This window comes from Micromesistius poutassou (genome assembly GCF_964030765.1).
Source record: "Micromesistius poutassou genome assembly, chromosome: 16".
In the NCBI taxonomy this organism is placed as follows: Eukaryota; Metazoa; Chordata; class Actinopteri; order Gadiformes; family Gadidae; genus Micromesistius; species Micromesistius poutassou.
In genome coordinates this window covers 12,775,074-12,802,388 of record NC_140286.1, presented here as the reverse complement: position 1 = coordinate 12,802,388, position 27,315 = coordinate 12,775,074, and the positions used below count along the sequence as shown (strand labels likewise).

Here is a 27,315-nt window from a genome sequence, read left to right as displayed (position 1 = left end):
ATTGACGGCACCTCAGAGGCGTCTGGTCGTTCCAGCTGAGTGACACTTCTTGGGAGACGCAGGGAGCGGACGTTGCCCCGCCAAAGAGCCGCCAGGTGCTGCCGCTAAGCAAAGAGGTCCGACCTGAAGTTGCTGTGGTTGATTTGTGACCAGGCGTCCACCGCTACCCGCCGCCACCATGAAGGGGGACTCCGAGGAGAGCATCGAGAGCACCAAGCCCTCCAACCTGCAGGCCTTCGCCAACATCTCCACCCTCCACGGCATGAGCCACATCTTCGCCTACGGGCACATGACATTCCGCCGGTTCCTCTGGACGCTCTCCTTCCTGGGCTCGCTGGGCCTGCTGCTGCTGGTGTGCATGGACCGCGTGTCGTACTACTTTGAGTACCCGCACGTCACCAAGCTGGACGAGGTGGCGGCGCCCAACCTCACCTTCCCCGCCGTCACCTTCTGCAACCTCAACGAGTTCCGCTTCTCCCGGATCACCAAGAACGACCTCTACCACGTCGGGGAGCTGCTGTCGCTGCTCAACAGCAACTACCAGATCGCCAACCCGCACTTGGCGGAGCCCGAGGTGCTGGCCGCCCTCAAGGAAAAGGCCAACTTCCAGAACTTCAAGCCCAAGCTGTTCAACATGACCGACTTCTACAACCGCACGGGGCACGACATCAGCGAAATGCTCCTGCAGTGCACCTTCCGCGGAGAGGACTGCCTGCCGGCTAACTTCACCACGGTGAGTATCGCCCGGTCGTCACCGACCGGTGCTGTGTGCATGGCCAGGCCTACAGGGGAGCCCTTTGGTTGGAAGCCATGGAGCTTTAAGTGTCGAAGAATGTGGCTGCATGTGGCTCAGGAGGTAGAGTGGGTGACTGGTAACTTGAAGGTTGCTAGTTCGATCCCCCGGAGTGTCGAGGTGTCCCTGAGCAGGGGCGCCTCACCCTAACTGCTCCCCCGACGAGCTGGCTGTCACCCTGTATGGTTGACTCCACCGTGAATGTGTGTATAAAGTGTTGTAAGTCGCGTTGGAAAAAAGCGTCTGCCAAATGCCCTAAATGTAAATGTATGAAAAGAATCTAGCCCAATGTGATGGTCAGATATGGCCACTGCTCGGATTCATCTTGTAGTCGTTGTAATGCTTGTTGCTTTGTGATGCTGTTGTGTTAAGAGAAGCTCAAATGCGTTGAGTTTCTTGATTTGATTCACAGTTTGGTTGTTTTTCTATTTGACTGTGATTTGTTACGTTTGGAAACTACATTGTTATTTACACTCATAGCTTCCTTGTGTGTGCGTTCAAATACAAACTTTAAATCTTAAGGTTACATGCATTTTTTTTTCTCCAAAGGAAGTAGTCGACTTAAGTATATCTACTGCAGGTCATAACAACAAAATCTGTTCAAATGATTTGTACCTGATGCGAACACACCTGTCTAGGCCATTGTGGCTATGCTAAGGCTTCTATGTGTACTAGCTTCTTGTAAGCTGGCTTCAACAGATTCCTGCTATCTGCACTACATATCAAAACTCATCAAAACTATACTCAACACATTCAAGACTTTTTTCAACCAGATGTGTTGCTCTAGCCTTCCTTTTATATATATATATATATATATATATATATATAAATTATCTTTGAGTTGCATATGAATGAGTGTTTGCTCAGTTGTGGCACAAAGTGCAGTGCAAGGAATTTCAAGTGCATACAGCAATTTGCTGACGCTGATAAATAGCTTTTCCGACTTTTCTGACTTAATTCCTAGATGGGGGTTTATATATGTTTCAGTTTGCTATCGGTAGGTGCAGTCATGTGTGGAGAAGGTATTTGGTGGAGGATGGTGTTGGTTGACTCCATCCAAGCACAACTTTTTGAGATGTATTTTATACGTTTGCATTGAGATTTGAACTCACTTCCTCGTGGTTTACATGGTGAGACAATATTAACTTGAACTGAAGAACCAAACAGAACTTGGGACTAGTTACATGGTACTAAACAAAAATGTTATTTTGTACTATATGAGTAATGCCATAACCAGGAACTAAAAGGAATACTTTGCAATTAATTTTGTTCTTCAAAAATCATTATGTTAAACATTTATGCATTTGAATCCCTCTTCCTTCCAGGCAGATCATGATATTTAGAATTTGCTACTTCAGATCTAAATAATCTCATTATGCATGCATAAATTACACACCTCTTCCAAATAATCCCCAGCTATCCTTGCAGTTGTTATGTTTTTCATTTAATTTCACATCTGCTTTGAAATAAGTTATTTTGAAATAAGAGCATGCATTTAGTTTCAATTGCTTCTTGAGTGCTGTTTTATTGCCCATCTAAAACTGCCCCTCGTTAAAAAAGATTACAGTTACAAGAAATAAAAACACACCCTTGCAATAACAGTAATTAACATATGATGTTGCATGTAGATGTTTTCGCTGTTGGCAATTTGGCATTAAAACCTAAACAACTGTCAATTTTGCAATTATATTGGAACCAATATTGATCCTGTGGTGGTGTTTTGATGGACTACTTTTTGTAATGAAAATAAATGGAAATACATAGGCATGTTTACTACTCGCAAAAATAATTCAAATTTATGTTTACATAGGCCTGTATGACATTATTGTACAGATCACCTTCCTCCCTAAAGAAGTTTAAAGGTTCCATGACATGTCACCAGGTGTGGTGTGATTAGCCGTTACAAGCCGTTTTGGAAATCTTCCCCTTATGACATCACAAGTGGGCGTGTCCACCTAGATGTGTGCTGGATAGATCAGTCTACCAAAAAAGATTCCCAAGACGGCTTTTTTTTTTACAAAATGTTGAAATGGTAAATGTACGTAAGAAAACAATTGAAGTCATTTCCAGTCATTCAAATGTGACTCAACGTACGCATAAATACAGATTGACAACACAAACAATTGTGGGAGTGATAAATGTTGACATTCGAAACACATGAAAACAATCAGCATGAAGCGCGGTGCAGTTTGTTTTATGCTGTTAGGCGGCCGTGTTCCTCTTTGACACAATCAGCTTTGCGTACCGTCAACAATGTCTTTGTAGTTTAATGTCATAAGTTGTCAGCAAAGTCACTGCAAAACGTCACCTTTTGCGTCACCTTTTGAACGGCATGTTGATTTCAGTTTTGCACCACCTGAACGGTGATGATGATTCTTATGAAATTAAATGGATGGATTTGTCTCCCGGACAAGGGATACATTCTGACGCCTCAAATGAGATGAGAAACAACAGCACTGCAGACTGTTGAGAGTCTGCAGACTTGAAGTTGTCCTAATGGCGATGCTTTCAAAGCGGTGAGCTTATGGTCCATGTCAGCATTTGGGCGAAGCTGTTTCCTGTGATGTCAGCCCTAGCAGCACGCCGCTGTCTTGTGTCAGTGTGCTGCCATGTTTTCACTTCTGCTGACCGACATAAACTTTTGACTAACTTTAAAAGTCACACGACAACAGCAATACAATTTCCAAGGTTATTTTTAAATAATCGTTGTATTAGTAGTAACCTTGGGGGTGGGTTATTTTTCAATTGAGAGATATAATATCTGCACAATAACATTTACAGATGTAATGTCTGCACATAATCACTGTAATTATGACACATGCGTCCAGATTAAATCATTTTAATACCACAGTTTTCGATGATACCGTTTATTCGAGTTAATGTAGAATCACATTTAACTGGCTTTGCAGATAATGACTGTAATCTAGACTTTCCCCTGTCCTTGGCAATTTATAGTCTTTGACGATGGCCTGTGAAATGGCAACATGTGAGGGCTTATTGGCCCAGCATTGCTCTCTAAACAGAACCGCATTCGACATGTGTGTGTGGAAGCAAGGGGGAGAGGGGGTTCTGATGCACAATCAGTATTCATCTCCTCTATTTGCTGAACTTCAGCGCTTTAGAGGTGAATTGGCTTTCATCCTCTTGTCTAAATGACAGCGGCTGCGTCCCGGCTGAGTGGCTTCTTGTGCCTCACGGATTTTAAGTTGGCAACTCGTTGTCAAAAACGTTGTAAAACAGCAGTTCTGAATCTCGAGGGGAATACCGGTTATTCCCGTGGGTCTTCAAACGGCTTACAACCTGCTGCCGCCGCTGTGGCCTGCCCAGGGGACAATCTGAACACTGCATTCTCTGCTCCCTGCAAATTAGAAATGGCGTCTTCTTGTTTTCTTCTCATTTGTTGCCACAGAATTGTGCCTGGGAGATAATGCAGGAAAATGTGTTTGGAATAATAATCATGTCATAATTAGAAATAAATGTAATGTTCTGATTCAGAGCCTAAGAAGACTCAAAACAATTTAACTTACTGAGTAGTCGAAGACGAGCGAGCAGATGGTATATAACGTTTTCCTATGTTAACGATACCGGCACCAGGATCTTTAGTGTTTTGTGACTTTTTGCTTGCGCATGATTGCATTTTCCACTGAAGTATTGTATCAGAACATGGGAGCACAAACACACATGCCTCCTGGTTAATCGATTTGTGTTCCCCTCATGTTCAGAGCCCGCAGTATTCCCTGTGTGTTTTGCCGAGGGAGCCGGCGACTAATTACCAGAGCTTCAAAGCTTCTGCCGCGTTCCAGTGTCGTAGACTTTATTCCGGGGCTTCGCTAATCACACAGGTCGAGTTGTGCAGAACTAATTTTACCTGTCAGTGCCCTGATTGCGCTGTGTCATAACTGTGTCTGCGGCGGTGAAACCCATTTGCATTCGTGTGCGATGCTGTTGGTTCCTGTCTCTCATGTCCTACTGTGCCTGCCGTACTGTTTATCACAAAGGTTAAGTGTTATCCATTAGTTTTTATGAGAAGCAGAATTTGTAATCGGTCAACACACTGGTACTGTGTGTGTGTGTGTGTGTGTGTGTGTGTGTGTGTGTGTGTGTGTGTGTGTGTGTGTGTGTGTGTGTGTGTGTGTGTGTGTGTGTGTGTGTGTGTGTGTGTGTGTGAATCTATAAGATAAAATTATGTCTGAGTTGTTCTGTATATACCAGGCAAAATTGATAAAAAATGGAATTATAATTGTTATTATTTTATCCAGCTTTTCTATTTCTTTTTGCCAATTTAATATGTCCTGTAACAACCATTGGCCAATACATTTAACACAAAAGGCCTAATTATGAATTCACTGTGAGTTAAAGTACATCCCATTACCTTGCATTGCTGACTGTTATTAGCCCAACTTCTACTGTGCTCACAACAGAAGAAATATGCAAACTCTTCAGCATAAACTCGGCTTCTTGTTTTGCCTATGCTAGCCCCGTAGAATCTTCAGTCAAACAAATGGCCAATGGCTCCATCCTTCTCAAAAACAATTCCAGTTGAGACCGGATTGTGTGTGGATTTAGTGATGCAGTGGAAGTTGTTTGATGACGGTGAATGTACTGTACTTTACTTTTGCTTTATATAAAAATAAAAACAGACAGTTTGCATTGCCAGTGTACTAGAAACACCTTGTTTACTCAGTAACCTGCACAACGTAGCATACGTCGTGGTCTCACCTCGGGTAACAGTGCCTACATCGGCTTTACAGAACTCATCGTTCCCTTCAGTTTACTGCTCTGTTCTCTGTGCCTTAAGGGTTTCATTTAAACAGTGTGATTGGCTAATATTGGAGAAACACTGGGTGTGTATTACATTACATGCAGCATGTTCACTCCTGTTATCTCAAGCACACATTTGTTGTGTGTGAGTCAATTAGAGGGATCTTTAATCTAAAGATGGTTATGTTTAATATGTACCATAATATATAACAGGAGGCATGAAACTGAATAATCTTTGAGGTGTTCTTTGAGGACACAGTCGAGCAGTCTTAATTAGCTCTTTGCACGCTTTCTTGCCAATGGCTTTGTTCTGTTTGGTCTCTGTTTAAAGCTTTAATACACTTTTTAATCTCAGCTGAAAAATGATGGCCTTAAATGTGATGATGATGAAGTGACCATTGATGTATTGGTTTGTAATGGCCACGCTTCTCTGCTGTGAGCGAGTAGACATGCCTGCCGCCTCGGTCAGGTCTGTTGCCATGGCATTCCCGTCTGAGGCATGGTTCGACCGCCCTGTCATGAATTGCATTAGTCTGCATTCAGCATGTGTGCGCCGCGTGTATGTAGTAAACACATCCCTGAGGAAGGTTCAGTTCTGGACCATATGATCATATCTTGTATCGTTATTACTGAGTTATCACTGAGTCATCACTGAGTCATCACTGATGTTTTGACACAATCATATAACCATGTGTAAGGATTGCACAATGACTCTTGTAAACTGTAAAAAAAAAAATGGTTGAAAAAGATAATTGCATTTACAGTTCAGTTCAACAGAAGTGATCTGAGCAGGTCTGCCTGTGCAACCCCTTCAGGTAAATAGTACTTAGTCGCAGGCTGCGTTGCATTGAGTCTGTTTAGAGTCTGTTCGATAGGACGTGCCTCACAGCCAACACATTCCATGAACAACCTTTTAATTTTGAATCAAACGGTAACCTTCTACCTTGATCACTTTGTGAGTAGCAGCGGTAGCGTAGCTTTGGGGAATGCGAGCAGTGCCTTGCTCAAAGAGGCTGCCTTAAGCTCCACCCACCACAGATGTGCTGGCACCACATGGGTGATCTGTTTGTGTCAGAGGGCTATGACTGTCAACCATCAGCGCTGTAGCCAGGGTTTGCGGCCTCAAGTGCAAGTTTTAAATGTTAATCACATAATTTATGTCTGAGGCACACATACATTTTAATGCTTGATGTACAAAATCGTATCAGTTGAACCGCTTCAAAGTCGTCTTTGAAGTCAAAGACGCAAGACTGAAAAATTATCTGGGCTTATCGTTTGTCAGCATATGGAAAATGTTTACCAAGACTGTATCTTAGGTTTGTGTTGAAACCGGTTTCATCGTTTGTTTAAGATGTAAAAAGGTGATGATTTTGTGTTCATGGTTGTGTGTTCACTAGTGCCAAGGAGTTCACAAGCAAACAACAACACAGTCACGACATAGAGATGGACAATGAGATCAGCCTGGATAAATGTCCACTAACATTCAGAAGTTCATTCTGCAGCTTGTTAGGATGGCCGTCGAAGAAGTTCATTCCTCTCGTTCCGTGGAGATGATGTTAAATAAGTGAGGATGAGTGTTGCTGAGTGTGAGTAATGGTGCAGCTATAGGCCTACAGCTGTATAGCAGAAAAGACAGCCACTTAATCCACATCAGCAGTTGAAGCGCTTCCTTGTTTTATTCTATTCCTAAGCCAAATATTACTTCACAAAATCAATTTTCTCTTGATTGATATCTTAGATAGAGGAGACTGCTGCCTCATCTCCAGCCCACGCATGAATGAATGTACCCCTACATACTTCAATGTGAATCCTGCAGCCAGATTTCCATGCAGCCATACATACTTAAATGTGACTCCTACAGACCGATTTCCATGCACCCCTGGCCTGTGTTTCATTATCACGGCCCTGAGCGATGAGGTTCTGCACCACTTTTATCCCAGCCTTGCTTATCTTTGTTACTTTACATGTTGGATTTATCCTTTTGGTTAAATTTCATTTATTCGGATCATCATTCCTGAATCGCTGTCAAACGGCTGAACAGAACCAGTGTTTGTGAAGACAAACATTGCACTCTCCATAAATGAATTGGTTTCGGGACGATAAGCGAGCAAACGCATTGGCATGCATAAGAGGTGCTGCATTACAAAACATATATAGGGGAAGTGTGGAATGATGCAGAAGGGGCAAACTCCAGGTCCACACTGCGTCCGCTCCAACACCTCCGCCTCCCCCACACCTGCAGAGTGACTAACTGTAGGACAGACCCAAACAACATAGCATAAAGCAAAGGAAATGCAGCTCAAGTCGTCCAACACTGGCTTGGTACTAATATACAAACACGATGATTAAACATCAGGGAATGTATACCCATCTTTTAGGAGGACAGTTTCATACACCATAAGTTAATGAATGACAATTGAACCAAGTAATTAACTGTGTTGAATTATTAGCATACCATACAGTGTACTGCTACTTTTTTTCTGCTAACCAACGACACGCACTTTACCTTTTAGATTACCTTTACTGAGAGAATAGTTTTAATTCACAGCAATAACATCCCACTTCTCTATCACAGCAATAACATCCCACTTCTCTATCACAGCAATAACTTCCTACTTCTCTATCACAGCAATACATCCTACTTATTTTTCACAGCAATAACATCCTACCTCCTTATCACAGCAATAACATCCTACTTATTTTTCACAGCAATAACATCCTACTTCTTGTGTCACAGCAATAACATCCTTAACATCTTGCTGTGATCTTGGTAATCCACTCCCACATTGACTTTTGTCTTTGCCCTAGCATTATCTTATCCTATCATCATTGTTTGGGTTTGATCAAAACTTTTTCCTTCTACTTTTATTGAAGCCGATACCATATTCCTGCCCTTCTGGGAATAAATATTGATGTACGGCTATGTGTTCCTGTGATTGGTAGATAGTGAGACACTCTCCACCTGATGGAGTTTAAAAGAGACAGAGATTTAAAAGAGAAATGTGATCACAGGGAGACAGGATGCACATAGCTCATTTGTCTTTTGTCGACACACAAAAATTAATGCTTGCTGAATTGCAGATTGCAGAATTCCAAATTCTAATGTAATTATACCAAAAATAACATACCTACTGAATCTTTAATCTCTACTGACTTTTGATTCTATTAAGGGACATACCTCCATCGCGCCGGTCTCCCCAGGGGCTCATTACGACTCCAAACCAGAGGATATAAAATAATTGCTTCACTAGAGATGCAGGCCTCTCCAGTGTCAGATCTCTGAATTCAAGTGTGTTTGCCACAAAGAGTCTTGATCTATTTAGTCAAGGTACTTGGCCATCACAGCATGGACACACTTTACTTGGTGAGTGCGGATTTCACATTCAGACAGTCCTTCCAATGTGTGACACGAGTCGCCCGTTGTCATGGATATTCCGATCTGGCTGGCGCTGAGTTGTTGTGTCTGCCTCCCGCAGTAATTGGAAGACACAATGGTCCTCATTTATTGATTGATCTGATTCTGAAGCCTTAAACGCCACCAGGGGGTTTCACCAAAGGCCAAAATCAGAAGTGGACTTTTTTGACATTGAGGAGAAAGAGAAATAAACCTTAAAATGTGGGTAACCAATATCGGCTTAGAATAGGAGAACTCGAGGATGAGTCCAATAATGCCTGCCTCAGGATTTGATATTGTTAGCCTCATAGCATAATTGCATAAGTCATATTCAAAGGTTCATCTTGTATATATAGCGTCAAAAAGGCAAATAGATGACTCAGGCAGATCGTGATTATGGAATGTAGAAAGCACTCTGATTGGCTAAGGATATAGCCAATGAGGCACAGTGAATCAGCAGCAGTAGGAGAGTAGAGTTAGGTTAGATATCATCATTTGATTTAGGAAATGATGCTATGAGGCTAACAAAATCCTTGCATTGCTATTGGACAAGACCAAAGTAAAGTAAGCAAAGTCCACGCCTCTCTGCCAGGCGGCTGGGGGGGCCACGGTGTTTGAACCCCACAACCACACAACCAGTCGCACGCAGATAGAGAAATGCAATCAGGCAGTCAGCGAGTCACTCTCATTTCTGGCGGAGGGGGCGGGGTATTGTCTTGTTTTTTTTTCCCTTCTTCTTCTGGTAATGACCTTACCTGAAATGAGTTGTTGTTCAGAACCGACGTGAGGAGTAGGAGGAGGAGTGGTGACTCATCTCGTTTGCATTTCCCTGTAACTGCGCTTATCTCCCAGTGTGTGTCTCTTCCAGCGGCACAATGTGTTCCTGCCCGTCATCCGCCTCCCCCTCTGTAGCTGTGGGACGCTAAGCCCGGAGCGCCGCCACCTCACCCTCTACCCGGCACAATGGAGGGCTTAGTCAGACTTGTGTCGAATTGTGTTGCATATGTGAACGTCTTGATCAGCTGAGGGTGGGAAAAGACAAAACCGTAAGCCGCAGAATAAAACGCACAACACGTTTTTTTTTTTCGGGGGGAAGGTTTGGCTGCTTTATAGTGCGACAACGTCTCCGGCAGAGACAGAGTTCTTTCTGGCACGGAGAGTTTTTCTGGCAGAGAGTTCTTCTGCATCTGCTGTTACCCCCCCCCCCTTTTTTTTTTTCTCGTTTTTATCCCTTGCCAATAAAGGAGGAAGCACATTTGTACATTCCCCCGCAGAGACTAAAGCCCGACCCAGGAGAGTCCCCCCGCTTCCTCTCTACCCTTGTTTTCCTCTTATCTGGAGATGAGCGTTATCAGGAGCCCTCACACGCAGCAGCCAATCAGGAGCCCTGCTTTCTGAAGACACTTGAGTCCAAACATGCAGAGCAGAGATACCTAATAAGTAGAGCGCTGCTTTAGTAGGAGTTCTGTCTGTCTGTCTCTACTCACATTCAGCTGTTTTTCTTCTTCTTTTTTTGTGTGAGGCTTCTTTTGTCCATACCTCAGATGAACTGCAGCAGGTGCACTCCTCCTGGGTGGGTTGTGCGGAGGCTGTGTCGACGGTGGCTCTCTGTCTCGCTGCCTCTGCGTGGTACAGGCCTGCAGCTCCCCGGGGCGGAGGCCTTGCTCTCTCTCTGCATACATTAGAGGAGATAGCCCGGGTCCCACTTTACTGAGCCAGCCCGCCGCTCAGCTCTGATCCCAGATCCCACACAAGGGTGCTGATGCCTTCACTGTGTTTTGAAGCCAAATCCAACGATGTCAATGCGTCAACCTAATCTGCATCCTCGGGGCTAAGAATAAACGACGACCGACGTCGTTTTGCTAATGTGGAACCATTGTAAGTTCAACCAAATGAAAGATCTTTTTTTGACACACACAGCTGTTGTCATGGTGATGTTTCATTTGTGAGGAGAAGGGTCTGTTCGCTGTCGCTGTGCAACGCGTGGCTATACATCTCTTGTTCCCATTATGTGATGCTTTGAGTGATGGCCTCTGTGAACTCTAGATATCTACACCATTGTGTTCTCAACACAACAATGTGTGAAGGACAACATCTCAAGACAAAGGGTGTTTCTATTCTAAGAATCTTTAAAGCAAACAAATGATCTATGTATTTGTTTTCCTTATTTTAACAATGCAATTAGTGACATTCATAAATAACTTAAATGTGCTTGCTTCCCTGCTGTTCATGGACATGTATCATGATACTCATAACAGTGCAGTGCTGGTCCTATCTGTCTAAGGCTTTTTTGCCCAGGTTGTCTCATATAAACCCTGCCAGCGCAGAAGCACACAATTGATTCAGGAAGGGGAATAAAAGTTAAACTACGACCCTTTCATTATCCTAATGAAGTCATTAGGGTTTCGAAAAAAATCGAAATGCTTGCCAAACTAACAGAAAAAAAATGTTGCCAAGTCATATAGCTCCATTATTTTGTCTGCTAGATTAAGCTCCAGTCGGTTCAAAATGTTCGGTACAATAAAGGCAATAAAAGTAGCTTGTTCGCTGTCTGCAGCACGATGTGTCCTCTCAGGACACCAGAACCGTTTAAGGGATCCGTCCTCCTACGGGCCATACCTTGACACCCCGGTAACCGGGGACCTCTGCGGGCTGGCTCTGACCGTCCCGCCTCATAATTCATCCGTGACATCGACCAATCCGACCCAGACCCCGGCAGACTGTGGATACACCGCTCATTGGGTACCTTTTCCGTCGTAGACGCATGCCGCAGTTCGCCTGTTCTCCAGGTAATTTCTGTTGGTGTCAATAGTTGGTGTCTTGCCTTTCTCTCCACCTTCGGATGCGCTGGGTGAGGTCCCACACACTCTACTATTGCCCCTCGTTCCTCGCACAGGATTTGGCGCAGACTCGGTCCTCCCTCCTGCTATGCATCTACTCCTGCTCTACTCCTCCAACACCCAACCTCATTACCCAGAACAAGGTCCTCACTTGGTTGGTTCACAGCCACTGTGAGAAACGTCATGTTCTTGTCTTCGGTATAAAACAAGAGGGCAAATTCATTTTCTCGCGTATTTGAGAAAACTTTCCGTTTGCAGTGTATTAATTTTGCCTTCTAAAAATAAAAGACCCCCATCATGCACTAACGAGCGTAATTAATTATATCTTACACACATATTGTGGAAGTTTCTATTTTAACTCCCGGAACACGGAGAAAGTCTTCCAGAACGAGTACGTCCTGGCACAGGGAGGAGTTGGAGCCGTACCAGACGCAGCTTCCCTGGCCAGCGATGTTCACAACCCTGTCTGCTAGTCTCCCCGTTTCACCCCCTGCCAAGGGGGTGAAATCCTCGCACGCAGCCACCTGGCGTCCTGATCCCCCCCTCCCGGAGCCACAAAGCTCACCCAGTGATCCCTCCGAAAAACGGCCTCTTTTAAAACGCATGAACAGCGACCACAGAGTCCGACCTTGTCAACGGCCGTGAATAACCTTGGATGGATACCAGGTGTGGCTGAGGAAAGGGTGTGGAGGAGGTTAACGTCGCTTGGATGATTGTGCTGGATTCAGTCCTCAACAAGTCGTTGGGCTGCTATGGAAGTAATTGTGCAGTATGCGATTCACTCGATTCTTACTCAACGGCGCTGACTTTAATTCAACGTGTCTTTATATCGTAGTTAAAAGTGACTTGTTTCGCCCAAATCCTGGTAAGTTGCCAGGCGTTTATCACTGTGTTGTGTCGTTTGGTAAAAGAAAGGCGTAGATGTCGATTTGGACATGTTTTAATACAAGAGGGCAGGGCAGCAAAGGGGCCAGACATTTTAGTTATTCCACCAGTGTGGAGGGCTGACCTTCTCAAAATGAAATTTCCCTAAGAGCAGTGGCCAGTGACTGAATGTAAGCCCTCAGTCTTGTGGCTGTAACTCTGACATTCAGAATCCTTATGTTTATCTCATTGATTCTGCAAACAGCGCGCACACAGAGTCCCCAGCTGCCCCCCCGCTGCCCTCCTGCCGGACATTTTACGGTCGTTCGTACGGTGAATACAAATGACTCGTGTGATATTTAAACACCCTTAACATTTGCCTAAATCACGCCGTTTGTCCCAGAGCAGGGCTCTGCCTTTCTCCCGTGTGGGAGAATGGCAGCCCTGTGTGTGTGTCAAAGGTGTGTTGTTCGTCACTGTTTATGAGCTGACCTCCTGTCCTCACGGCTGGGGACGACAACAAATTAGCCGCCTGCTCTGATTCGTGATGTCAGTCAACACAGTCGTAATGTTAGTCATGAACAGAGAACCCGTGTTAGCCGGAATGATAGTTCAGCTGGACATAACGAGATAGTAACGTTATTATGTCCAGTAACCACCTCATTACTGAACCTAGCAACGGCACCCACCCGAAGCACTCTGAACGCTAAATCGCGGCGGACAAAAGCAAAGTCAGGCGTCATGTGTGGGTGGGATTTTTTAATAATGCAAAACTATTGCGGTCTCTCTTTGAGTGGACTTTTACACAAAGATTGTGTACGAATGCGTACACAATCCCACATAGTGCTTTCACCAAACAATTAGAGGCCAGTCAATGCTCCATCACCCTAATTAATGCGACGAGGGGAAGGGGAGCCAGGGAGTCATAGCCAGGCCTTAAGCCCTACCGTCCCCTGTCCGTCCCTCTTGAGGGGGAGAAACAAGCACCACAGTTGAATGGTTTGTCAAAGGATTCATCTTCCTTCGACCAGACACTTGTCCGTACGTTCACATCTCCAACACAAATTTTGATTTTGAGATGCTGAGACTGTTTACCTAGACTCTGCATAGCCTCCCCCCCCCAACACACACACACTCACCCATCTTACGCACTTATTGTATGTTGTATGTCTTGGCACTTCATGTATGTACTTATTGTTGTGCGTCCTTGCTGTTAAATAGTGCTTAAAATTATGCAGCATCTTATCTTCGCTATCTTTGTTGTGTACGGGGAATGGGTTACCCTATTGTTGGTTCTATGAACATCCTTACTGTACCGACAGCGACTTGTTGTTTCTCTTTCTTCTGACAAATGTACAAAAAAATGTACAAAGCGCCTGCTGAATTCCCTCAATGTAAATGCAAATGTAAAATTTGAGGCAAAGCAAGAGCCCATAGCTTCAGTCCTCCATTTGAACGGGTGCAGAGTCACTGTCGTGGTCCGTCTTGGAGCAGTGGTAACATTAGTTGAGGAGAGTGTCTACCTCCTCTCCGTGCTTCTCCTGCAGCCCTCAGGTGCTGCGCTATGCATAGAGTCCTCTAATCGACAGATTTGTGTCCCCCAGCGGCGAGATGTTGGACACACTCAACTAATGCCTGGTGGCCCCGTGCCACCACTGCTGGCGCTGCCTGTGGAGCACCACTCTTGGCTCCCAAGACCGGTGTAAACACACAATCCATCACGGCCCCCATCACTGGGAGATATCAGCCAGCTACAGCTGGATCTGAACACCAACAGGACCACCCTGATTAATGTGGCGTTGGTGCTCTGAGATGAAAGCCTGCATGAAATCCAAATCCACTGGAGATATTTAAGCGTCAGGCTTGTATTTATAGCTGCTGATCCTGTCTAGTCATATTTATCTCTGTAGATGGTAAATGGTCCTCATTTATATAGCGCTTTTATCCAAAGCGCTTTACAGTGTTGACATTCACCCATTCATGCACACATTCACACACCGATTGCGGAGTCAACCACGCAGGGTGACACACACACAGCTCATCAGAAGGAATTAGGGTGAGGCGTCTTGCTCAGGGACACCACGACACTCAGCTAGGAGGAGCCAGGGATTGAACCAGCAACCTTGCGGTTACCGGCCAACCAGAGCTAATGCCGCCACATGTTTATCTGTACACACAATATATCTGCAGGCGGTACATGGTGTGTGTGTGTGTGTGGGGGGGGTCGTATCAGCATACCTCGCGTCAAAGGTCACCACTCGCCACTGATATGTATGTTGGTATGTATGTGTAACATTTTGAAAAGCAGAGGTCATGGATCCACCAGATGCTTTCTAAGTCAACAGTGACACATCAGCTGGAAAACGTTCCGCTGAACACCGACAAGGAAACACAGGAAGTGAGTCAATAACAAGGCTGTAATAAGGATAGTGGTGCTCTTCTCCTGACCTCAAACCACAAACAACCACGGTGTCGAGCTGTGTTCACCTCCCCTTTCATATTGCAGCCAGCTCTCCAACATCAGTAATTTAGGCGTCGGTACGTCAGTACAATCATGAACCAGATAAAACCAGCCTGGACGGCCAAATGGAGTAGACAAGGATAGAGAGACTCTCCGACCAAACAAAGTGTTGGCGATTACACTGAGAGAAACACTGTCGATCGCCCTGCAGATCCTCAGCAGCACACACACACACACATACACACACACCTCGCTGTGTAATATTTGCTCCACTCATCGCTGGAAGATTCACTCTGTCTCTGATAGAGTGCGACTGCTGCAGACGAGCAGTGGTGGCTCTCCGGAGATTTGGTGTCGGGCTGTCTGTTCCACACCGTACCTGAGAGGTATTTTCAATCAATGACCACCGCGGTTACACAAGACTTTGGTTCTGATGGTGAAGGTGCTCTCTTGACATAAGAATATTGTTGCTTATTGCGCAGGCTGCGTGTGAACCCCCGGTTTATTCTTTGTCAAAAGCTGATCTCAAAAACGGTGTTTTTGAGTTCTGAGGAGAGTTCACAGCATGGTATGACTTGTAAAAGAAAACTATATGGAACCAGCAAAACCAACATTGAATATTATGCAAAGCTAGCACTGCTGTGTTTTAACTTATATGTAATTATGGCAGGAAAGAAATATAATAAAAGAATGGGAGATATTATATTTAGGATGCTGAAAACAGGCTCTAGTTTTGGAAGATGGAGGTGATAGGGGAGAAACTCCCTCTGCGCATCACATTTTTAAAATCTTCATTTTTATCCGATCCTAAACTAAATGTAGTTGAAGAACATCAGTGTTGTGGTGTAGTGTACTGTATGGTTGAGTCAAACTAAATCAGGGTTGGTGCTGTGTTAAAGGGGGGAAAGATACTGAGAACATTGCAGAAATGCATCAGCTTGGGTGCAACCATTTGGGATGAGGAAACGTTTCACTGCGTCAAACGTACGGAACAGGAGAGAAAGGGGCATGTCAACACAGATAGCTGGGGTTGTCAAAGGCGCTGCCTGGAAGATGACAGAGGCCTTTGAGATACAAGTTTTGAATCCGACTGAAGTTTTTGAATGGGTGCAAAAGGGTTTCTTCAGAAGCTTTTAGCGGATGTGTACGGCTGCTGACTGTACTATATTCCAATAGGTGTACAGCCTCCATATATCTCTCCTGAGTATTACACCTGACAAACGATGTTGAATATGTGGTCTTTAAATATGGTTTGTTATATCCATTTATTCATAATTCTTCCATATCAAGTGTATTTTTGTTCCTTTTTTTAGATTTCTGCAATTATTTATCCATTGTGATGTTGATGTGTTTGTGATTATTCAATTTATGATGATCTATTTAAAAAAAAAACTGCTGTGAAAATTGCTGTCATTACTAAATGCTTCTTGCGTACATTTCTGAAATTTTCTATTATTTCTTCGAGTAGGATTAAGATTTACCAAATAACGACAAAACAAGTGGAATAGGTTACGAGAAGGAACTGTTTAAATAAAGATTCTAAGCTCACACTTCAACACAATGTAATTAAAACGCACACTGGTACAAACGTTACCGTCGCACAACTCTGAACAATCTCCACTGGCCCAGAAGAGGAAACACAAAAACAAAGTTGACTCGAGAGACTTTCTCTTTTCCTCAAGGCTCATGTTCCTGTAGCGATTGTGCTACTGTGATGGCAGTTTAAAAGACACCGGGATATCGTACTCCCGTGGCAGCCAATTCAGCCGCCACTTGTATTTCATCATTCGTCTAACCTTTAGACGAGGCCCGCTCCGACGCCCAGACACCGCTGCTGAGACGACAGATTTACCGTGGCTTTTAGTTGTACTCGCAAAATAGATTACCGCATTACCATCCATCGCAGAGCGGTGCCCTGTTATTCCGTCTCATACCGACCCCGCATAAGAAACGTCCCTGCCCTATACGGCGGGAGGAGGAAGGACGGATGTATAAATTGCCCGGGAACTGCAATAACACTGTAGTGTTTTTTTTATACGTTTTTTAAATTGAAAGGGAGGAGCAGACCCCAGACAGTCCCTTGATGGTGTGAGCGATGTGAGCGGCGGGGGGAGATGAAGAGGCCTCTTGAACACTCAGCACAGGACAGAGCTCGACGGTTACTGAGGGATGACGTCCCCTCTGTCAGCCCACCCAGCATTTACCACCATTTTGTCTGCACTCTTTTTTGCCAAAATGTCCCCGGCTCCTGATTTAGTGAAGACCTCCCCTGCGGTACGTCACATCACACGGCCCGGAAAACATTTGAGGGCCCCAATAATTTCAGTTAAGGATATGCCTTATAAGGCCTTAGAGCAGTGGTTCGTTTTATACGTTTTATACCGCGTACCACCTCAGAAAATATTAGTCTCCCCAAGTACCATCATTAGGAACAATGTTATAAAATATAACTAACTACAGTAGCGTAGGCCTGTGGCCCTATTCTGCTACACACAGTTCACGCCGGAGGCACATTTAGTCTTAAAAAATATATTATTTATTTTCAACTGTGGGCAGTTGTACAAAGTGGTAGCACTAGAACAGAGACACACACGCACACAACAAGTGAGAACATTAAGAATAACAACTGTGTACCAACAACCTGTTTGAAAATGTAAGGCTAAATACAAATAATATTGAAAGTTGGCCAGCCCGCTGAACTTCCATAAGCCTCATGAGACGGGCACGCCTGCCTCTGCAAACACAGTCCTGCGATGTCTGGATACATTGAGGTCAGCTTCAGTCTCAGGTGTGGCTCAGCATCAATCCTGCTTCTGTATTTTGTTTTTATGATGGAAAGTGAAGACAAGACTTTCTCGCACTGATGTGATGTGGTCGGCTGATATTGAAACAAAAATACTATAGGAAAGGCAAAACTTATTTTAAACTCCATTTTTAATGATCTCTTGGTTAATGTATTTCCATTCGTCCTAGTATTTTGATATTATTGTTTTTTTGTTGTATGTATCTATGTATGTATGTATATGTATGTAGTAATGAATGATTTTTTGGAAACTCTTTTGCGTACCACTTAATAGCGCATCACGTACCACCAGTGGTACGCGTACCATAGTTTGAGAACCGCTGCCTTAGTAACACATGGTGAGCTGTTGCGAGCGGAACCAACACTCCTCGCAGATGTTTTCATGTTCCTTTTACACTTGTCTTCAGGCTAGTGTTTCTGAATGGCAAGTTCTCAGTGTGAGTGACAGCTTGCTCAGCCAACACCAAGCAGAGGTTTGAAAAGGTCAGGTGTGTGTATGTGTGTGTGTGTGTGTGTGTGTGTGTGTGCGTGTGCGTATGTGTTCCGCCTGTGTGTGCGTGTGCGTGTGTGTGTGCCTGTATGTGCGCCTGTTTCTGTTTGTGTGTGTGTGTGTGTGTGTGTGCCTGTGTGTGCGTCTGCGTGTGTGTACGGTCTGTGTGTGTGAGTGTATGCTCCACCATCCTGGCAAGGAACTGCTCTGTCTCTGAGTATTGGCAGATGCCGTTACTGGAGGAGGTGGTGATTTCTTTATCCTTAAACATGAATGCGGACCGTATGCTACTGAGTACTGCTCCGCTTCATGTTTATACTCCAGATCGACTCGTCTGGTCTGAACACAAACAAGAGCATTGTGCGTGTGATCACATGATACGCACTCTGACCATGAGTCACTCGAGCTTTCTTTCTCTTTAGGCGTTTAGGCGTTTAGCAGACGCTTGTATCCAAAGCGACTTGACAACTGTTCACACACACATTCACACACCGACGGCGGAATCAAACCACGTAGGGCGACAGCCAGCTTGTCAGGAGCAGTCAGGGTGAGGGGCCTTGCTCAGGCAGGCCTGGCGAACAATCCCGATCGCCCCCCCCCCCCCCCCCCCCCCCGTCAACAATCCCGATCCCCCCCCCCCCCCCCAACAATCCCGATCCCTCCCCCCCCCCCCCCCCCGTCCACAATCCCGATCGCGCCCCCCCGTCAACAATCCCGATCGTGCCCGCCCCCCGTCAACAATCCCGATCCCCCCCCCCCCCGTCAACAATCCCGATCGCCCCCCCCCCCCCCCAACAATCCAGATCGTCCCCCTCCCGTCAACAATTACGCAAGCCCGCAATTCCGTACCAGGAGGGGGGCGCTCGGAGGGGGTCTCGCCTAGGGCGCAATTCAGTGTAGAACCGGGCCCTGCGCTCAGGGACACCTCGACACTCAGCTTAGGAGGATCCGGGGATCGAACCAGCAACCTCGCAGTTACAAGTCAACCCACTCTTACCTCCTGAGCTACTGCCGCGCTCCTTCTGTCTTCGTACCTTCGGTCGTAATCGCTTCGGAGACCGTACCAAAGGAAGACGGTTCTGTGTTGTGTTAGTGTGCACGGAGCTTTTCCGAGGGAACCTTCAGCCACCCCTGAACAGCAGACCACCTTTCCTGGTTCTGTCGGGGGCCGTGTGTATGTTCCTTTCTGTTTAATGGATTCTCGGAGCCGTCTAATAAGGATGTTGCAGAAACATTCCACCGACGTTGGATCGCCGCCAAACCAATCATTGGCAATGGAAGGGCAACTTTAATTACACTGTTTCTTGCTAAACTGTTGCAAAGGTAAAGTTTCCTCACTCAAAGTCTTAAGTGCCACAGGTTAACTAATTCAATTATAGAGACAGGGAAGCCGACCCCACAATAGTCAGGGGAGCGTGACATCTGTGTCGCGATTTTCATGATCTTTCCAGCGCTCACAACTGTGGACTTTTAATATGTGGAAAGGTCACGGTCCCAGAAGATGTCTTCACGGGGACACTTGTAAGGCGCACACACACACACACGCGCGTGCGTGCACACATGCGAACGCACACGCACACGCACACGCACACCGAGACAGCCAACCCCTCACGTCCCTGAATCCAACCTGTCTTTAATGTCAGGATCAGGTTGTCTTTTGAAGCTTCACTTCTTCCTTTGACTTAAAAGAATGCTTAGCCGGTCTCGGCCAACAGCAGAGATAGGATGATTCATTTGACTGTGGCTGTTCATTTGCTTATTTCCATCAGGCCACAGTATGGCTTGATGTGCTTGTGTGTGCACAATATAAGTTTATGTCTGGCATGTCTGAAGTAAAGTTTTGGTAAACATTTCAGCACAACAAAGGGCTGTCGATGGACCAAAGAGGTGTCTGGAAAAAGGGACAAAAATGCCTAAAAGCACACGTGTATATTGTAGGAAGGGTGGGTTTCATGAATGCTTTGCTGTTATGAAGTTGGTTACATCGCACGGACACAATTTGTATTCAGTGGTTTCCATTGAAATCGGGGGAATGGACAATTCCGTCTATATTCTGCGAAAGTGCTATCGATTTGTGTATGTGCCCTGGTACCACCGCCTGGGGAATCAATCTAGGCGTGTTTTGTACTGCAGCGCAGCATTTATCTCTGGTTTTCAGAGTTTTTTTCGCCAGCCCGGCCGAGTATGTTTTGCATTTCCTATACGGCACCGGCTAAAGGCTGCAAGTGACAGTGGCAAAACCAAAGTCTTTCATAGCGCTGGCTTGCTTCATTCGGGTCGGACACACATCGATCCGATGACCTCGGGGCAATGTCCACACAACGGGTTTCCGTGCCTGTGCCCTCTCTCTTCGATTGTTTCCAACGTGGGGAGAGCGATGGGACCCCCGGTGCAAAGAGCACAGCGCCCGGTGTCTTCTCCCGAGGCCTTCAGCCTTTGGTTCAAACCCTCCAAGCTTCAGGTGGAACACCGGAGGAGCACCTGCCTTAGTCACTGTTTTTGTCGTTTGTCAAGCTCACACTAAACACTGGAAAAGAGTGGTGTTTGTGTCTGCCTGCGCTGCGCTGCTGTATCCCTCATGAATGATTCACAAGGAGCTGCTGCTGCTGCTGCTACGATGCGGAGCTAGGAGCTAAGGAACAAACAGGGCCGGTCGTCCTGAGACGAGTAAACAAAGCGCTGGGAGACGCAGCTGTTTTCTTATGCCAGCGCACAAACTCCTCGTCCCAGGCGGGCCCAGCGGCAACTCGGAGCGCTTCTGCCAGAATGGTAAATGGACTGCGTTTATACAGAGCTTTTTCTACCCAGGGGCCACCCAAGGCACTGAACAGCCCAACGTTCACTCATTCATGCACACATTCACACACCGACGGCGGTGTCCGTCATGCAAGGCGACAGGCAGCTCGTCGGGAGCAGTCAGGGTGAGGCGCCTTGCTCAGGGGACGCCTCGACACTCAGCTTAGGTGGAGCCGGGGATCGAACTAGCCACTAGCAGCCTTCCGGTTATAAGTCAACCTGCTCTACCTCCGGAGCCACGCCTGTGGACGCGTCTCTCATCCCCTTCAGCTGCTGAGGTCCTGGCTGTTGAGGGGGCGCCATTGTTATTCCACTGGCACAGGGGGGGCGGGACATCTGGACCGGACCGCGCTGACCTCTGTCCCTCCTTACTGGGTTCTCACCGCAACACAAAACGCTTTTGACGAAACACAAAACCCTCAAATAGAGCGAGGATTCGTGTGGTTTCCGTCTGCGCAAACATCGTCATGGAAACGGAAACTTGTTCTGCGCTTGGCTGCTCTCTGTCTCGCCGTCCCAGTTCCCCCGAGAAGGAGCCGGGGAGCCGGGGTTCCCCGCTGAGATGGAGCCCCCCCCCCCCCCCCCCCCCCCAGCACCATGTGCTCTCTGATGCGATGAAGTGGCACCCCCGTCCCACACACACCATCCCCCCCGCCCCCGAACATGATGCGGTGAACAGCTGGCCCCCGTTGCCGCGCTCACACGCCGCCCTGAGGAGGATGCACCTCCTCCACTCCACTCCTCCTCCCCGACACTTCTGAGAGGCGTTGTTGTTTTGGCCTGTTTCTTTTGTGCGTGCATCTGTGTGCATTGCAGAGAAAGGGCAAGTCCAACAGCTTTTCGGGTGTGTGTGTGTGTGTGTGCGTGCATGAGTATTTTGTGTGTGTGTGTGCGTGCATGCGTGTCTGCCGGGCTTCAGAGTCACCTGTGGGAGAGCGCGATATCAATAACACACATGCCAATCTTCTCAGTGGTTCCGGTCATTCCGGAATGCACGGCGCTGACATTTTGACATATTCAAAAGACCAGGGTGCAATTACTGTTGACTGTCGGACTATTATTTCAGAGAGCCCTCTGCAGGTGGGCTATATTATGTACATGTAGGAAGCGCTGCACACGGGCAGAAGGTAATTCCGATTAATTATCTCTCGAGAGACTCAGACTTTCTCGCCTTTTGTGTGAGGCATTACAGGATCCATCATGGAGGGAGGCTGGAGCGGCGAGGTGAGGGGGGTTTGACTCCCAGCACAAATTGGCTGATTTCAAACCTCAGTTTCCACAGTTTATCTGTAGGCTCCTTGAGCAGGAGGATGCCTAGATCATTCTCAAGGACGTGTATTAAATACAAATCTGTGTTATTTGCTCTGGATGTGAGTGTCTGCTGAATGACTAAATAGCAACGATGGTACTATAGATGACAGGGCTCTCTACGTCAAGCTGAATTCAAATGATGGCAGGGTTAGGAAAGCAATGTATTCTTGCCATAAATTATTGACTTTGTGAGCACATTTCTTTTATTAAGGATGTATAATTGGCACTTAAATGTCAACACTTATTGTATGTTGTACATCCTTGCACTTAAAAATAGTACTTAGCGTAGTGTATCATCTTATCCTAGCTATCTTTGTTGTATACGCGGAATGGTTAACCGACTGTAAGACTCGATAGATTAAATTTCGATTTTACAGTTTCATACTTTGGCATCCATTTTCTATAAATCTCACGTATAAATTTCACTATAAATTTTTCATGCCAAAGAAAACTAATGTTTTTTGCTGAGCTTGTCACAGGCACCAAGAGGGTGATTTTGTGTTGAAGACTTGTTTTATAGGAATTTGCATCCAAATGCTGCACTGTAGTAAGGCTATCAGTTTGGGATGTGAGGCTGTGAAGGTGACCCGGCACACTTTAAATACATGAGGATAGTTTGCATTCTGGAGTTAATTTTACAACAAAAAAAAGACCTAGAATCACCGTTGAAATCCTCTCGATATTCAAAGTGTTTCCCTCAAGGTTTTGTTGTGTCATTGCTATAACACTATGATACATATCTTGTAATCTTACATATGGCAGCAGATTGCTTTCATAGATTATCTCTTATCTCCTCCATTAGATGCAATGGAGTACGGCGATGATAAACCTGACTTAACTTTAAACTCTTGTGCTTAAACGTGTGATTATTAAACAGCCACCCGCCCAGCGCACCATAGATCAGACCACCGTGTCTATAAATGACACTTTTGGAGCTGCGGCCATTGTGGCCAAAACAAGCCAATGCGTCAGGGAAGAACAACGTTATCGACTTACTGTTAGCAACATCTGACCTGAGCCTTGTGGCAGTCAGCCTTTTTAGGGATGCTCTCTATTGGTTTGAATGATTAGCTGTACATTCTCATGTCTGGAGATTTACATTTCAATTAATGACAGAGGGTGTGGCAGGAAGAGGCAACATGTTTACGCAGCGGAGACTCCGGAGCTAAACACATTGACGGCTTAAGACGTGCGCTCCAGTGAAGCGAGACCCTTCTATTTCCAGCGGTAAACACACATAACGTTTGCAGCTTCTGCATTCCGGCCGGCTGCTGTTCTGCCTGTCTATGCTACCTAGTGGTTCTGCGCATGCGCACTCCGACAACATTGATCCGTAGTGTAGTAGTGGTGTAAAATACACATACTGTACCGTATATACGCTACCAAACACAAAAGGTAGCATTTTTACCCTATCAAAAAGTGCTACCTTATGTGTTTGGTAGGGTATTTGATCTGTAGACCAATTGCCTCTATAAAACGATGCTGCCACTACAGAATCACGTTTTATTACACCACTACTCACCCCATGTAGGCCTACACTGTAAGAATACGGGGAGCATATTTTGATACTGTATTATAACGTTTTTATTGGAGATTTCAGGGGTACAGTATGTGTATTTTACACCACAGATCAACGTCCACGTCATGCGTAGAGCCACTAGGCGTCAGGATTTGATAGGTAGCATAGATTGGCCGAACGCCGGCACAAACACTGTTTCACTTCTTGAGTCACTGTGAACAACACGATTCTGCCGCCATTTAATTCATCAAGTTCTCCTGCAATGCTGAATGAATTAATAGAAGAGCAAAGTTCATTTGTATTAGTAAATGGACGTCTTTTAGTTCCCGGTCGGTTCATTGTGAGTGCAGAGCCTCAGATTGAGGGTTAGGTCATCACTGTTTCACCTGAAGCAATGCTGGAACAATCCCCTTTATTTAACAGCTCTGCAGCAGGCTTCTGGTTGATCCATACATACATAAACGGATTAACCAAAGCTAAGAGTCAGTCTTTGGTTTTATAATCGAAACCGACGATGGGAGACCAGCACAAGGGCCAACACATTATGGAGTTTAATTCAGGGATTACATGTATTAAAAACGATAGCCAATCTGTCCGTATGAATCATTAATGCCAGTGACTTGAATTTTGGGATCTGTCCATTTATTTTGCTGATACCGCTGTGTTTGTCAACAGTTGATAACGAGAAGAATATCTGCAGAATTGACTCATTTGACCCGCTAATGGTTGGCTAAACGGTTGTTAATGGGATGTACATGGAGACACAGAGAACATGAATCCACTACCTGTCTCTTGCTCACTGAATCAGGGTAATTCATTTGGCTTAGTTTAGTGGAGCAATGTATGTAGATGGACAGCCCCCCTGTGAGATTTAATCCGGTGGACAACGACGTTTTCAATCCCATTAGGCAGTTTTACCCTGCGTGTTTTGAGACAATTCATTCAGGCGTTTTAGGTAGGAAAAATACTGTTAAAATATGATAGGACTTTATTGTTAGCACTGCTGGTATTTAAGTGTCCGAATAATGATGCTAAGATTAAAAACTCATTATATGGCTGCTTTGGGAATTTAACAGGGATGGCTTAAACTTTGTAAAGCGATTGCAAGTTGTGGAAAGCGTGACAAGAAAGACAAACCGACTTAATTGTGTCTTTCTTGATCTTCATAATTGTCGGCGTAACTAGTTTAATTGTTGGGTTCATTATAAACGATGTGAATAATGCCACTGCAGAATCATTCAGTTTATGGAGAATTATTTCCAAAATGGAAATACATCATTGTAATAATAGTGTGTGTGTGTGTGTGTGTGTGTGTGTGTGTGTGTGTGTGTGTGTGTGTGTGTGTGTCCATGTGTGTGTGTTTGCTTTGTGTTTGAAGTGGTTTCATTCAGCACCGTTTGATCAGTGCAGACCCTCCGGACGTACATCATTGCCCAGTCCGGGGGGTGGGGGGGGGGGGGGGGCTTATCATGCATTTCAATAGTCATTGCGACACCACTTCAGATATCCAAGTTAAAAGATAAAGTCTGCAAGTGGCTCGAGCTGCTCAGGACTCCAGTCTGAAGAGGTGCATTGTCTGTGGTCATGTGTTGCGCCTCCTCCCCTCCCCCTGCGTAGCACCAGGGCTGTATAGATTATCCCTCCGCCTTATACCCTTAGCCCTCTCTCGCAATATTTCCCATTTACATTTAATTTGTCTGACTCAGCAAAAAGTCCCTCCCCCTCCCCTTCTCCCTTCCACTTTGCTGCAGAGGAAATCGTCTGAAAATAATCACGATAAATCTCCTCTAAAGGTTCCTGCACTATGCCGCTTTAAATCACCAGCCCTTTCCCTCTCGCCGGCCGTGTGCTTGCGTGCGTGCATGGGTGCGCGCTTGTGTGTGTGTGTGTGTGTGTGTGTGTGTGTGTGTGTGTGTGTGTGTGTGTGTGTGTGTGTGTGTGTGTGTGTGCGCGCACACTCGCACGTCTATAAATAGCCCCAGCAGAGTTCTACAACCCGACCATCACAGTGACAGCCCGGCCGAGTGACACGGGTGTCACACATGCATTATTCAGCCGAGCGCCTCATCAGCTCTTCTTGATTAAAAAATTAGTATAAATCTCCCGTGTGGACATGCGCAGTGGGCTCCACCGCGCCGCCGGCCAGAGCGGAGCGGGGGGACGCGGGGGGGGGGGAGAGATCCACCGTGTTGCTTTTGTTTTATTCAGTCGTTATTTTTTTAATAAGATCTAAATCGCTTCGTCGCCGTTTTCGCATTGATCGTGAATGAGCGTGTGCTGGTGAAGCTAGTTATTATGATGTCGTATCATATTCAGTTCCATGTCTAAGTGATGTATTCTTTTTTTGTTGTAAAATACATGACGTGTCGTACTTTGATGAAGCCAACACAATAAAGAATGACTTCTTGGCATACATGTGATCTGATCCTGGCCATACCTGTGTGTGTGTGTGTGTGTGTGTGTGTGTGTGTGTGTGTGTGTGTGTGTGTGTGTGTGTGTGTGTGTGTGTGTGTGTGTGTGTGTGTGTGTGTGTGTGTGTGTGTGTGTGTGTGTGTGTGGTTGCTATATACCAGTGGCGAGTGGTCTTTACGTTGGTCTCTCCACACACGAGCAGTCAGGATGCAGACATGTGCTGGTTCTCCCCCAGGCTGCAACCCCCCCCTCTCTATTGATTTGTGGGGGGGGGGGCAACAGAACGTCTCCTCCTATGAGCGGTGTACAGTATGAAGACACACGTTCACTCACGCCGGGCGGCGTTCCTCCTAACAGCTCCAGGACTCGAGGGACGGGACCGTTTGACCCCTCGTTAACCTGGTTCTGACTTCCACCTGGGTTTGATCCATCCTGTGTTGAAATGTGTCAGCCGTGCCCCCCCCCCACCCCCTCCAGTACATCAGGGGGGGTGTACGGACCATGATTTATCGTTTTGTGTCGGGTGGATTGAATCCATGCGCGCACGTCTAAAACGTTTTTAGACTCACCGAAAGACGTGGCGAGATCGTCCAAAACGCACCTTGGAAGAAAAATGTGTATAACATATGTATGTATGTATGCATGTCTAATATATAAAATGTGGATATAATGTGGATATTAAGGACAACGGGCGTGTGTGTGTGTGTGTGTGTGTGTGTGTGTGTGTGTGTGTGTGTGTGTGTGTGTGTGTGTGTGTGTGTGTGTGTGTGTGTGTGTGTGTGTGTGTGTGTGTCTGTGAGCAGAGCGTCCACCAGACAGTAGCAGCGTCTCCGTGCCCTACGTCACACAGCCTACAGTTGTTTACGCTGTC

The 27,315-nt window shown here is 45.9% G+C and overlaps 1 protein-coding gene across 1 annotated transcript in view; it reads left to right on the top strand.

The window, feature by feature from the left end:
- Window positions 1-178: 178 nt before the first annotated feature.
- Window positions 179-27,315, top strand: part of LOC311361027 (acid-sensing ion channel 1C-like) — a gene marked incomplete at both ends in the record, with an annotated part of 67,144 nt that continues 40,007 nt past the window's right edge. The window contains one exon of the mRNA XM_084481197.1: window positions 179-733. Within this exon, the coding sequence (XP_084337323.1) occupies window positions 179-733 (555 nt within the window). The remainder of the gene's footprint in view (window positions 734-27,315) is intronic.